Genomic DNA, 13,639 nt, shown 5'->3' on the forward strand with positions numbered 1-13,639 from the left:
ACAAAGGCGAGGGTCAACCGAGACAAATTAACATCCCCTGCTAGGCTGAAGGCCTTGTAGTGTGGAGGTTGGTGTGTGTGTGTGGGGGGAGTGGTGGATGGTGGGGAGAGACTTTCTTTGAAATCCATATTTGCCCTCCTAGTTTTCACATGTAGTGGATTCCTGGAATGCATGTCACCCATTTGTCCTTTTTCTTCTTTCCTCTGTTCTCTCCATAGAAATTTGCCATGAGTTCAGCATTGTTGCCAGTGATGTTCTCCATTGTGTCTTTCAGTCGATCCTGCAAGACTTTTTCTGTACAGAATGGATGTGGCGTCTTGTTTCCCAGGGGTTAGTGAATAGATTACTTTTAAACAACAATGAGAGGAATTTAGCCTGACTCCTGACTTTTGATCTGTTTTGGACATTACTCAGGACAGTCAGATTTACCTTTTCCATTTGGTTTATTTGCTTATTTAGACATTTGGTTTCAAAAAACAATAATGGGATGCATCATAAAAAGAGAGCTGTCCCTTGTTCGAAATCTCATTCTGAGAAATTCGTCTAAAAAGCTCCTAATTGAGCCATGATGTAGCATTCAGCAAGTTTTTGTAAATTGTGTTAATTGATTTTTTTTCTTTTTTTTTCTTATTTGTGGTTTTTATTGCATTGAGTTAATTTTTGAGCCATTTAGAACTGTATAGTCCATTAGATTGTTGACATTGTGGCATGCTTGTTGTTAAATTGGAAACGTAATGTTGTTCATTTCTACTTGTATTTGAAAATTAACTTGTGTTGTTTTTTTACTCTGAATAATTTTTAGATCTCTTCACATTTTTCCTGTTTGTAATTTCTAACTGTTGCCATGATCTTCTCGTAGAAAATTCAAGTTTAAAGTTTGCTTTTTAGTTTCGTAACATTCAGGTTGCATCACGCACAGAAGAAGAAATTAGAATGAGCCTGTGCAACTACTGCATCTGCACCTGCTAACTTTTTTTATATATTAGCACATGAATAACAGCTGTCCTGAACCTGCAGTGAACCTGAAGTGTGAAATCATTTATTTGGCAGTGTGATTTCAAAATAATACACAACTGGAATTAGGAAATATCTTGTTTGAGGTGGTATAGTAATATCCTTGGTGATGTCAAGTAATAACTAAGAAATTCAGTGAAAGGCTTCTGCAGGCATGTAGGCACTTGTGTGTGGCTTTGAAGACAAAACCTTAGGGAGCATGCTGCATCTTTGCAGTGTCGCTTTCTGTCTGTGGCTTGATTGACCTCCACCACGTTAACAAGGCCAAGCCCAGCTCTTTCAATCAGATCAGGCTCTTGCACACGTTGCGGACAGCCTCTACTAACGAAGAGAGCAAAACCCATTTCCTCTGTGGGCAGTGCACCCAGGAAATGATGGATTGACCCTTTTTTTTGTGGTTGGGTGAGGTACTGTGGAGTCACTGGCTGGTCTTTTTCTGTCTTTTTTGGGGGGGAAGGGTTAATAAAAAGGGAAGCAATTAGCAGGTCACTGAGGCAAAATGAGGGTTACAGATTCACGGAGGTTTTCTTGTGTTCAGCCGTTTAGTTCTTTATTTTTTTTGTGGTTTGTTTTGCAACATTTTATGGTTTCATCCCCTAAGGAATTAAATGTGTTCTAGGCTGCACACAAGCTTTGCAGATCTGGCTGATTCTCCTTACCTGGAATTTTGATCATGGAAATTGTGTTTCAGTCTAGTTAAAGGTCCTTTTTATTTAATACACTCTCATTGAATTTGGGCTGTTTTCATTATTTCTATTCACAAAAACAAAATAAGTGCAGTGAGTCAGGAAATGTACTGAATGCTGTTAGCCACCATTTGTTAAATTGGTATACCAATATTTATATGTTATGGCAGCTTTTAATTTTTCTTTGTATGTGTAGTGGTTACATGATTGTACAGTACTTACCAAGATTCACATTTCTAGGATATGTTATTAATAAAGAGCCTGCTTCATTTTATAAAGTTAAAATGGAGACCTCTATTGAAAATTGGCAGAATGGTAAATATTACATGTCAAGTATCTATATACAGTAGCTCCACTACATGATGACACAAAAGAAAAGCCATAAATTACCCATTGTGGCTGTGCAGTAATGCTAATTAAATCTTGCCAAAGGTATTTTGACCCTCACTATTGTAGCTCTAAAAATCAAAATTGAAAATGACACTTTAACAGGACAATGGGAAGCCAATGAAATTGGGGACTAGTGACTGTTTTTTTTTTTGTATATGAACAGTGACGGTCACAAAGGTACAGCTATCTGACTTTCTCACTGACGTATCACACTTGTTTCTTTTTGATGGGCAGAAGAGATCACTGATAAAACCTTGAGCCCTCTGCCCAAGCTTGGCTGTTTTGCTTTTTCTGGAGAACTGAAAGTTGTGGTAAAAGTAGTCATGTGGAGAGTAAATGATTAAGATGTGAAGTCAAGGTGGTGGCACCACAGGGAACATGTGCACTGTATGTGCTGTGATGCTTATTGTAACCTGCTTCTGGAGTCATTTCCAGAGAGTGGTCGGTTTCAAGCACAAAAATATGTAACTGACATTTGAGCTTGAGTACAGATCAGCAGCATCAAACATGATTTCATCCTTTTCCAGTATTATAAGATCAAGATCACTTATTCCTGCTAAGGGTTATTCAAACCACAACCTAGCCCAGAAGTGTAGGTTATAAGGAAGGGCAATATCATATAAACATATATATATATACTGCTTACGATGTACTAGATGGGATGCCAGCCCATTGCAGGGCACATACATAGAGACACTCATCAACAAAGCTCCATGATTTTGGATTGTTTGAGGAAATCAGAGCACCTGGAGAAAAGTGTGAACATGGGGAGAGCATACAGACGACATACAGAAGGTGTTCCAGTCTGGAATTAAACCCAGGACCCAAGATCTGTGAGGCAGCACTGCCAACCACTACACATCTGTCCCACCAGTCAGATTACGCTAATAAAAATTTTATGTGGTGTCTTTCCCAAAAGTTTTAATATTCAGTCAGTTGTAGAAAGACTGACACAAAGACGTGAGGCACTCTTAATATTTGAAGGCTGGAATCTCAGTAGGTTTGTAATTTTCAATATGGTTATAAATCTTACTGACTTCGAGGAATTTTTAGATCCAGGCGGAACAAAACCAGTTATCAGTGGTAGAACTGGTAATGGATGCATACTATTTAAATAATTAAAATGATACTGAGGAGGTTTAACTGATTTCCTCAATGTTTTGGGTATTGTATAAGAAAATAGGTGCCTGAATCTAAATATTAAAAGTTACTGTAGGGCCCCCATGTAGCTTAATTTGGATCGCATGCTGACCTCTCTAGGGTACTCATCTCAAGTTTGAATGCATGTTGTATCACTAGGAGACTGTGACTCCCCGAGCAGTGATGTACAGATCTGGGATTAGTAAATTCAGTCTGGGTTGGGGTGGGGATCAGTCCATAGGGCTCTTCTGACCTCTAGTGAAGTAGCATCAACTGCAGGCTCATAGTGACGGCAGTGAGGAACGCACCTCTCTTTCGGTCAGTGCTCAGCCTCCTGTATGTCCCTGCTGAGTTTGTAAAGTGTCAAAAGCTGCACGCCTTGAAGCATCGGAGGGTAAGTAGAGCCTGTACACCTTTCCTCGTTCTCTAGACCCCGTTTTCTCTGTGATTCCTAATCAGGAGGACATGATAATAAAGAAAATACCAGGGGAGTTTATACATTAAAAGACACAGATGCTGTTTAGATCATGGAAATATTTAGTTTATCCATCTGTTATATTCAAAGACGGATCAATTAGGATTGACAAAAATGTGAAATGTTTAAAAGAGACTCCCAATAAGTAATGGACGAGCACTTCTGGTGGCAGATACACACTTCTGAACTGGTACCTTTATCATCCAAAGACAAGCAGTAGCACCCAAATGTGGCTCTGTGTCTCTGTTACAATGTCAATGTGGAGTGTCTCTCGAATGGAAACACAAGGCATGCAGGCTGAAAGAATTCATTTAGAAAAGAGACACTTTCTCTCTGAGGGAGTCTTGTTTCCCTTCCAGCCCTGTATGCCCAGGTGTTGGTCTAGGTCTCTTTTCTTTATCGGCTTCCCCCTCTCCCCACCCTGTCTGAAAGCCTGCTTTCCCTTCTATATGGCCACACAATGAGACAGAGGAGATAATTATTCCCATTCATGGGAGCTTGTTCCCTATTTAAAGCAAGCTAGACAAAATAAAACTTCTTTTCTTAATAAGCTGCTTGTCCCACAAGCTCTGCGTGAAAAGGTTTCTGGGAGGGAGCAAGGGCCGCTGACTAATTTTCTTAGACTAAGCTGGCCCAACTGGCTTAATTGGGGCTTTTTAACCTGGCCTCACCTGGTAGTGAAGGCAGTGACTTCCCGCCCACCTTTCTCTGAGAGCTGCACCCTGTCGGCACATCGACATGGGGTAAGACGTGCCCTGTGGAGAGAGGGGCGGGGGGAACAGTAAGGACAAGACGCCATTGTTTCCCAAAATTCACCACTGGGGCAGACATGGCCACAGCAGGTGAAGAAATGAAAGTGGGGAAGTTTGCGAGGGAACAATAGCCGGAATGTTTTTTGTGGTGAGGCAATTTGGATATTGCACTGAAGGAGTAGACTCGCTTGAGGCATGAAAGCAGGTAACAGAATGTAAAGCAAAATCTCCTTGAATCTCAGGTTTTGTAGGTTTTTTGACATTACTGATGAAAACATTTCTCAAAATACACACAGTGGGGCATGGAACGGGACGTTCTAATTTTTTAATTACAGTAAAAAAACATTGACCACCAAGATAGGCTATCGCTAGGCTAGTTCAGTGCAGAGTGCTAATCTTGAGTCTCCATGTGCCGTTGGTGGGGCAGGTAAAAGGTAGGGCCACTGAAAGAAAATTCAACAAACCGTGATGGGAATGTAGGATATTTAACCTTAATGATTTATCCAGCCATATTTGAACAAGAGGAATATTGTGCTTGTGATAAAGAAGTCCTGACATTCAGGATTTTCTGGCTTAAACCGTTCTTTATTAAATCTGATTTAAAGATGAGCTTGATCATGTTCTGTGCTTAATTCCAATGAAAGCTGTAAGAATCTGATGAGTTATCTTAATAGACAAGTGGGTCACGGGCCTGCTATTCCCATGGTTCTACTGTTAGTCTGTTTTAAAGCAAAGAGTATTAGGTAGTTATGGGTGTCTAATACTGATTGTTTTGTGATATTGACAGCTAGAAAGGAGTTTTTAAAGCATTAGTAAGTTTTAAGACAATTCTTTATCTTTCTCGCTGTGTAATATATCTAAATTATAGAATTTAGCAGTTCAGGTGGGTAGCTGCGTCAGCATGCGTAGGCTGCAAAGGAACAAGTAATAGGTTTATTCCATGCTGGAAAAAAAGAAGAAAGAGAACACATCGTTCCGGCCGTGGAGCCTTCTTCAGGTGGCCGAAGAAGGCTCCACTGCCGAAACGTTGTGTTATCTTTCTTCTTTTTTTTAGCATGGAATAAACATATTACTTGTCCCTAAAGTATAGAATGTTACTGTTCATGGAGAAGGAGGGCAACTGTAAGCTGCCTGTTCCAGATCTTGAAGTCCATGGAAAGTAATAAAAAGGCTTGACACTCTTGGGAAAAAGCAGGACCTGTTATGTGTTGGAATCTGTGTTGGTTTGGCCCTAACAATGTTGTTACTGTTGCAGCTCCTTTCTCAGCGGGGGCTGAATTAAAGTTTGTGTGACCCTGGCACTAATTTCATGCTACACAGTACCTCAAATAATGATGTCAACTGATTAGGTTACCAAAACGGCAGTGTCGGCAATGAGCCCCGACATGTTCTAATGATCTGGAAGCAGACGGCAATTTTTTTTCTTTTTTCCCTTTATGGGTGAGGGTTGGGGGAGTGGGGTGGGGGCGGTTGGAGGGGGGAGAGGGTACCCACAGGTGGTGAGAGAGACTGACCTTTACAGCTATAATATCACTGTTTCACAGGCTTTCTCAGATCCACTGGGGCTGCCCCATAAAAAATGGATTTAATTGCACTAGTCTATTTTTCTTTTCCATCTGTTTTTTTTTTCTTTCTCAATTAGACTCAGCGAAGGATGAGTAATCGAAGTAATAGAGTGTAATAAGGGCCGCGAAGAGAGAACCAGTCCCTGCCCCTATTGTATCTTGTGTCACAACAGGTCAAAGGTCAGGGTGCATGCATATTCTGTTAGGGCACGTTGCCTTCATTGGGACAAATTAGTTTACCCAACAGTAATTAAAATGCCAGCACAGGCCGGGAGAGCTGAATGCGCTTGATGGGCTTGCCACTAACCGAGTTGACAGCTGCCATGGCTGTCTCTGCCAGTCTGCTGGGGCCTCCAGTGGAAAACAAGCTCAAGCCACCAGCTAGACCAGGAGATTGTTCTTTTTTCCTATCTCACTCTGTCTCTCTTGCTGTCTCTCTTTGACTGTCCACTGTGTCATCCTGAAACCTCCCTGCTGTCTTCACTGTCTTTCTAGTACGGCGTTTGTCTCCTCTGTTGCTTCAGCCATTTCCAGTTGTTTTGTGTCTTTCTCTTTGACTTTGCTTGATACCCCTTTCTAGGTGATGTGATCCTGTATTCAACATTGCCTGCAGAGTAGTTCCTGAAACTGTGTAGTTCATCTTTTTGGACTTTCTTCATATCCGTTTCTTTGGCTTAATGTTTTGTGACATGTTTAAATGATTTTGTAAACTCTAGTTAAAAACTTTAAAACTGCTATGTGCTGAACATCACACTCACTAACTCTGCCTCATCAGCCCCTCAGGCAGAATGTAAGGACTAATGTTGGTCAGAACCCAGTTTAACTGATATTTCAATCCCATACTTTTACATTTTAGCATAAAGTGGATAATTTTGTTTATTGTGGCTATATTTTTTTCCAGACGTTAAATGCGATGTCCTCACACAGTTTTCAAATGAAATACTGTACATGTAGCATACAGTGCGTGAAACCATAATGGTTAATATATTTAATCACCCTGAATCCACAGGGACAGTAAGTACTTTTCACTAAACTGGGAAGCAGTGACATTTCAATTACAACCAATTACTTTTTCCAAGGGGCAGTTGGAAAATAAACACCGACAATGAAGAGTCCTGTTAACACGATGTCTCTGATACTCCTGCATTCCCTTCGTCAATACGTCAGGTGATGTTACTTTGTGACCCCTCATTTTAATTTATTAAATGCATCTCCTTCCCCCCAAAAATGTCATCCTCCCCTTGTTCCAATCTTGTTTTCCCTGCTCACCTAGGGAGGTGTTTTTCCCCACTCACTCATCATTTTCTAACTTTGTCTTGACTTGGTTTTGGAGCCTTTACTGTGTCTTGAAGGGTTTGGGTGTTAAGTCCAAGCCACAGTGGCATTCCAACCTCACCACAATCCTCTCTTGTGGTGCTGGAGGCAGGATAGATGTTAAGCTGCTAATCTGAAAGGTTGTTTCCAGGCAGTGAGTGGATTTATTGTATGTGTTGTTCAGGAAGCAAGAGTAACCTCAGTGGATCCTTCTGTGTCATTAGTTTTTGTTCAGCTGTTGGAGTAATTTCATATTTTTACAACCATGTATAAACACCAAAGACTGCTGTTTGTGTAGGTACTTTCAGTCTGTGTTCAAAGAACCAAGTCAAGAGTATTCTAGAATGCTTTGTTTGGTCTTTCCCTGACAAACTAAGTGAAGGTAAAAATAAAATTATCAAACCTCATATCCTTGTCAAATATATTAAGCTTGACCACACTGCATAACCAGACTTAGACAAGGTTGAAAGTGTTCTCTAGCATGTGAAATTTGGTCAGAGCATAGTCCATATGTGAAACGCAGCACTTTAACAGGGAACAGAGTAATCCAGAATATCATACCTTGGCTTAGTTAATGCCCATTCATAAAAATGTGGACAGAACTGAGTTAAGAAACTATAGAACAATCAGTGTTATTTCTGGTACTGTTAAAGTTATGGAAATGTGACTTCATTGAAGAATAATTGAATAAACTTATGTAACTGGTAAATGAGAACAGTGCACTTGATTAAAGGGAACCACCTGTAACTGGGCTGATGTAAGCAGTGGTATGCTACAGGCACATCTATTTTAGGTCCATTGCTTTGAAATAAATTTAAATTTAAGATGAGATTAGAAATAGATCATTGCAAAGTACAAAGATAGGTAGCACCTGATTTTTAGCACTGATGAGTGCAAAGTGATCCACATTGACAGCAGGAACTATATATACCACATGGCTGAGTCTGGGCAGAAGGACACTAAATACACAGTTTGTGGTTACAGAACAAATAATATGCAGTTTAAAATTTGAGAAGTTATTTAAAGCTTTGCAATGTAGTAGTGATAATCTATGTGGAATTTTGTTCAGTTTTGGTAACCATACCACCAAAAGGATTTCGTTTTGGATATCTGCGGATATCCTAGCCTAGCCTCATGGAATTGTCATCTATAGTCTGGACTGGTTAAGAAATCAAAATCTCTTCAATCAAAAGGTCAAGTGCAAATTTGATCTAAATAAAAACGTAAGGGTTATAGATAGGGGTCAAGCCAATGTACTATTTTTCACTCTGAGTGAAACAAAAATATAGGGTCACAACTGGAAAGTAAAAGGGTGTTAATTTAGGATGAAGAATAGGAAGAACTTATTTGAAGTGGTGGGTATCTGGAGCAGGCTTCTAGTCAGGTGTTTAAAGCCCAAATTCCTCAATAAATGGCTAGAATAAATTGTAGATTCAATACTAAACTACCAAGCAAACAGCATGGTGGCGGAATGGTGTATTTTGTACAATTCTTATGTTGTTCTGATTCAGTATAATCTGACTGGCCATTAAATAATTTCCAACTTCATTGGTCTCTGTAAGGAAGGAAAAGTGTTAAGGCAGGAACATTGCCCGAGTGTAGGTGGTCTTTAAGGTAATTTCAGAGCATCTCCGTAACGGTAACAACAGGGTAAAAGCTATTGGTGTCTATAAGAGCGGAATGGTTCCCTGTGTGAAGAGAGAAAGCAGTGAAGTCCTGGGTTAGCCGCAGGTAGCGAGGGAGGGGCATGGTGCTTAATGGAGAATTCTATTGCTAGGGTGAGCATCAGGTGCCAGGCGCTGTGAATCTGCGAGACCACAGCCAACACTTGTACCCCTGTGCACAATGCAGGGAGGGGTGGCGATTTCTCCGTGGTGTGCCTGGAGCGGACTAGGGCCTGGCAGGGAAGCCAGCGGGGAGGCTGTAATCCTCAGCCCAGGCAGGTCAAAACCGCACAAGAGATTAAAGCAACAGTATCTCACCCCCCCATCCTCCTTCCCATTCGACATACCTAGCTGCTAATTTCAACCTGTCACCAAATTCAAAGAGGTGCCGAACATTTTTCTTTCTTTTCTTTCCTGAGACTGAAGGTATGTTTCTTTGACATTAAACTATTTGTCTGCATGAATGATTTTTTTTTCCTTCACTGAAGAGCTTATGCTTTGTCACCCTTTGTAATTTTGTATCTCTGGTCATTTGTCAGGCCTTTCATTTCTTTTATTTTTTTAAAGCTTTCAGTAACACTTAAAACCAACAGTTCTGCCTAATTGATGATTAAGAGGCTAAATAAAAATGACTTTCAGATCTTTAAGGAGTTCTTTTTTTTAGCTTTTGATTTATTTTAGCTAAGATTGTATGTAAGAACTGTCTTCAACAGAGCATCATACTTTTGTTATAAAAATACTTATTTGATTGAGCATTGTGGAAGGAAAAAAGGTTTTGGTTGATATCGAATAAGTCTCTTTGGATTGGGGCATCAGTAAAATAATGATAAAACTTAATTTATTGGCCGATGTGTTTTCACATTTGATGATGTAATAATTTAATGCAGAATTATCTAAGTTGCATTAGAATATCATTTATATAAAATGTAGGTTATATTGTTTTGGGGAATTAAAATCAAACCACATTTTTGGGGAATCTTGAGTTGAATTGTCTGAATCATGAAATTGCAAGGATGGATCGGTTTAAGGTTCTTTTAATATAGAAACATGGACTTTTTAAGGTCCAATTCAAAGAAAGACTAGACTGGTGTAATGATAAAGTCTTTGAGACAATTGCACTGCTTCAGTCAAGAGCCACACAATGGTTGTCCGAGGATGAATGAGCCATTTTACTAAACATGCGGAACCCTTCTTTAGCTATAGCTGCTAAGTCACTTCCCTTGTCCTTTGTTAAAGACTAATTTGAGGCCTGACGAGCTAGAGTTGGCATCACTTTAAGAGATTTTGTCACTTTAAGACATATGATACATGATCAATGGTTGTCCTCTAGTAACTGCTGTCCTTTAATTTTGTCTGATATTCTTACAGTTAAAAAATGTTCTGCTTTTCATCACTCGGTGTTTAAGTGCAAATTATTTGTGATTGCTTGACGAATTGAGGTGATGACTATTTTTCTGTCTCTGTGCTTCCTGATTTTGGTTTGTTCACTCGGTCATGCAAAAAAATCCATTATTTCCTCGTTTATAATGTGGATAATGTAATTTGTTTAAGCAGTTCCCCGGATTTCATTCAGTTAAAACATAATCAGTAGGTTAAAAGGGCTGACAACCCAGCCCAGAATTTCTGGTTTTCAACAAAATGTATATTTCTCAGGAATATACAGTGTAGTGTATATGGTTTGACTACCACATGATTTGTTATTTTAAAGATGGCGCCTGTTTTAGGTACTGTCTTGGACTTTTTACCTTTATGTTCTGGGGCATAAGAAGGTACAGATCCACTGGGAACCTTTACTACATGATCATGACCCCATACTTAAGTCTCACAGTGGTGCCAACTGGGCACTGACCTCTTGGATTCAGCATTCCCTTCATGTGCCAGGGTTGTGATCTGTTACAGCTCCATAGTGTTCAGACTTTCATGTCTGTTACCGTTGAAAAGTAATGTTTGAGTAGCAGTGTGCCAATTATTGGCTTTACCAAGCTGTTAAAGAGCATCTAGTTAAGATGTTTTTATGTTTTTGTATACCTTTTCAAAACGTGTTGAAGAGGTGTCCTTTACGTTTTAATGTAGCAGTTATTTTAATACTATGGTTGTACTTTCCAGTACACCTACCTTTAGAATATTAAAAAAATACAGCCATTCTGTGATATTTGTTGTCACTCAGTTTACATGTTCATAAACATGCAGTTATGGAGAGCTTTTCACTACAAGGAAGGTGTGTACTTCATAGCTGAATGGAAGACGGCATCCTAATAACATGACCTCCTGTTACAGCCTCCCCCATAAGCTCCTCAGTGTGTTCTCAGGATTTTTACACATTTACCTTGTAACCAGCTACTAGGGCAGACGGTGATGAAGTATTATAAGAGAGCCATGGTAATTCTTACTTTGACTATTTGGTGCTCAGTCAGAATAGAAATAAGTGATACTGGATGATGGAATGAATCAGAAGGTTTTATGTGTGAAGTATTGGAAAGTGTTCGAGGAACGGCTTACATTGGTAAATCGAGAGGGGGGTGTAAAGTGGTTCTCTGCGTCTCGGTTAAGCCCCGTGTCCCTCGTGCCTGACCGTAGGGTGGGAGTAAATTGGCGCGAGATGCGAGATGGACCTCGGGCTGTGCGCTCCGATCACCGGGGCAGATGTGCTGACTGATGGGTTTCTTTTCTGCCCCCCTGCAGCTCCTTTGTGACTGGCACCGCCTGCTGTGGGCATGTGGCCCCCCTGCGCATCTGGGACTTAGAAAGGTAACTGAGCAGCAAGCATACAGCTTTTTATATCGGAAGAAAACGGCAGAATTGTATCTCGTTGACGTCGGTGTTTTCTGTTCTGTTCCTCTCAAACTTGTCATTATTGTTCAATGTCCAGAAAGTTCCATTGTTCATCATCTATCTACCCCATTGATTTATTATTGTAGCAAACATTTTTGTAATTCTGTCTTCCTGGGGTCATATCTTCCCATTCTCCCCTAAATCCTGTTTTGTTTTATTTCTATGGCATAAAATGATTTGCTGGTTGCTGGCTGTCTTCTAACCAGAAGAGCTAAAGAAACTTGAATTAATTAACGGAGAAGAGTGGTCTTAACTGTATAGAGAGATCTGAGTTTGCCCAGATTACAGATTTGGCATTCTCTCGCATTTTCATACTGAAGTAAAGCGGAACGATATTTTCCCTTAATCAACCAAGTCATAATTAAAAGGAAAAAAGTCACAACAAAACATACTAATTTGGGAAATTTTCTGACTCTAAATACTATCAGTAACAGTCCGTGTTATCAGATAATATATTTAACAAGGTATCACAAATACACACCAAGATTTTCAATTGTTTATGGAACAGAACAGATGAGACTGAAAACACCAGGGGTGGTAGGATCAGAGATCAATTAAAGTGTAAACTGTTTTAATGTAATTGCCAATCCACTCACTTTTGGGACCTGTAACTTGCAATTTGTTTTGGGGTGGTTCAAAGCAGGTATGAAAATTCTGTTTGTGAAAGCTAAAGGCTTAAACTTGATACAGCCTGACTAGCTTGTGTAAATCCTAAGCTTTACCTGCAGAATTAAATGTTTAACACTGTGTTCGGGGGAAGAAAAGAGAGTGGAGATTTGTGCAGAAAATGACAAGGAAATTGCAGGAGGTAAATGCTGAAAGAAGGGAGGGGGGGCACCTTTCACTGGGGATACAGCAACTCAGACCTATTCTTTCTACTGCTGGGTAAAAAATAAAATGAAGCAGTAGAAAACAGGATTAGGGTAATGAACAGACAGGATTTAGTTTGATCTTTCAATAGCAGCCAGTGAGTGACAGTGTGATGGACACAGTTCTCAAATGCAACACCACTGGCAGATGTGCTTACAGCTAAATAGGATTTCTCACCCAGCCCAAGCCCAAAGGCTTGTTTTTTTTTTTTTAGAAGAATTTCCACCATATTCTCAAATGGATCATTCATAGATTTAAAAAGAGCCAGTGGCCATATCCGTTAGTTTTACCCTCCTCAGAAAAATGTGTATGGGTTCAATGCACAGTGGTCCTGGATGGGGGGTCAGCTAGGACATCCCTGGCTATCCAGGCAGCGGAGGACTCGCTTGACAGCACGGCTTTAAGCAGTATTACATTTTTTTTTAAGTTTGGAGACCGACAAAGAAGCTCAAGGATTCCACATGTGTGCCCCCCACTGTAGACGCCAAAACCTGCTGCCAGTGATGGGCACGTCCCTGTGCTATCAAGATGCCCGCTGCTGTGCTGGTCATGCCCCCAAGCATTCACTGTACCAGCTCTGATCATCGTGAAAGAAGAGGGGGATGAGGGGGAAGTTATTACTGCTGTTATTATTAATTTATTTATAAAGCACCTTTCCACACCCAAGGACACCCTACTTGGTGAGAAAGAAAAAACGTACACGAGAAAGTAAAATGGAAAAAAAAAAGAAAGCACATACAGGTTTATATAGATAGAATGTAGGGCATGGGCCCTGGTAAAAAGGTTAGTTTGGAGTTTGGATTTGAAGACCGTCAAAGAAGTTGTCTCTCGTGGAGTCTGAGGAAGGGCATTCTGTAACAGTGGAGCAGTGACAGCAAAGGCACAGTCCCCAGATGCCTGTGCTTTAGTCCTGGGTACAGTGAGCAGAGGACCAGCC

At 40.3% G+C, this 13,639-nt stretch overlaps 1 protein-coding gene across 1 annotated transcript in view; it reads left to right on the forward strand.

The window, feature by feature from the left end:
- fbxw4 (F-box and WD repeat domain containing 4) overlaps positions 1-13,639 on the forward strand; it is a 53,770-nt gene that overhangs the window by 22,253 nt on the left and 17,878 nt on the right. The window contains exon 6 of the mRNA XM_006630809.3: positions 11,683-11,748. Coding sequence (XP_006630872.2) covers positions 11,683-11,748 — 66 coding nt within the window. The remainder of the gene's footprint in view (positions 1-11,682; positions 11,749-13,639) is intronic.

This window comes from Lepisosteus oculatus, chromosome 4 (assembly GCF_040954835.1).
Source record: "Lepisosteus oculatus isolate fLepOcu1 chromosome 4, fLepOcu1.hap2, whole genome shotgun sequence".
In the NCBI taxonomy this organism is placed as follows: Eukaryota; Metazoa; Chordata; class Actinopteri; order Semionotiformes; family Lepisosteidae; genus Lepisosteus; species Lepisosteus oculatus.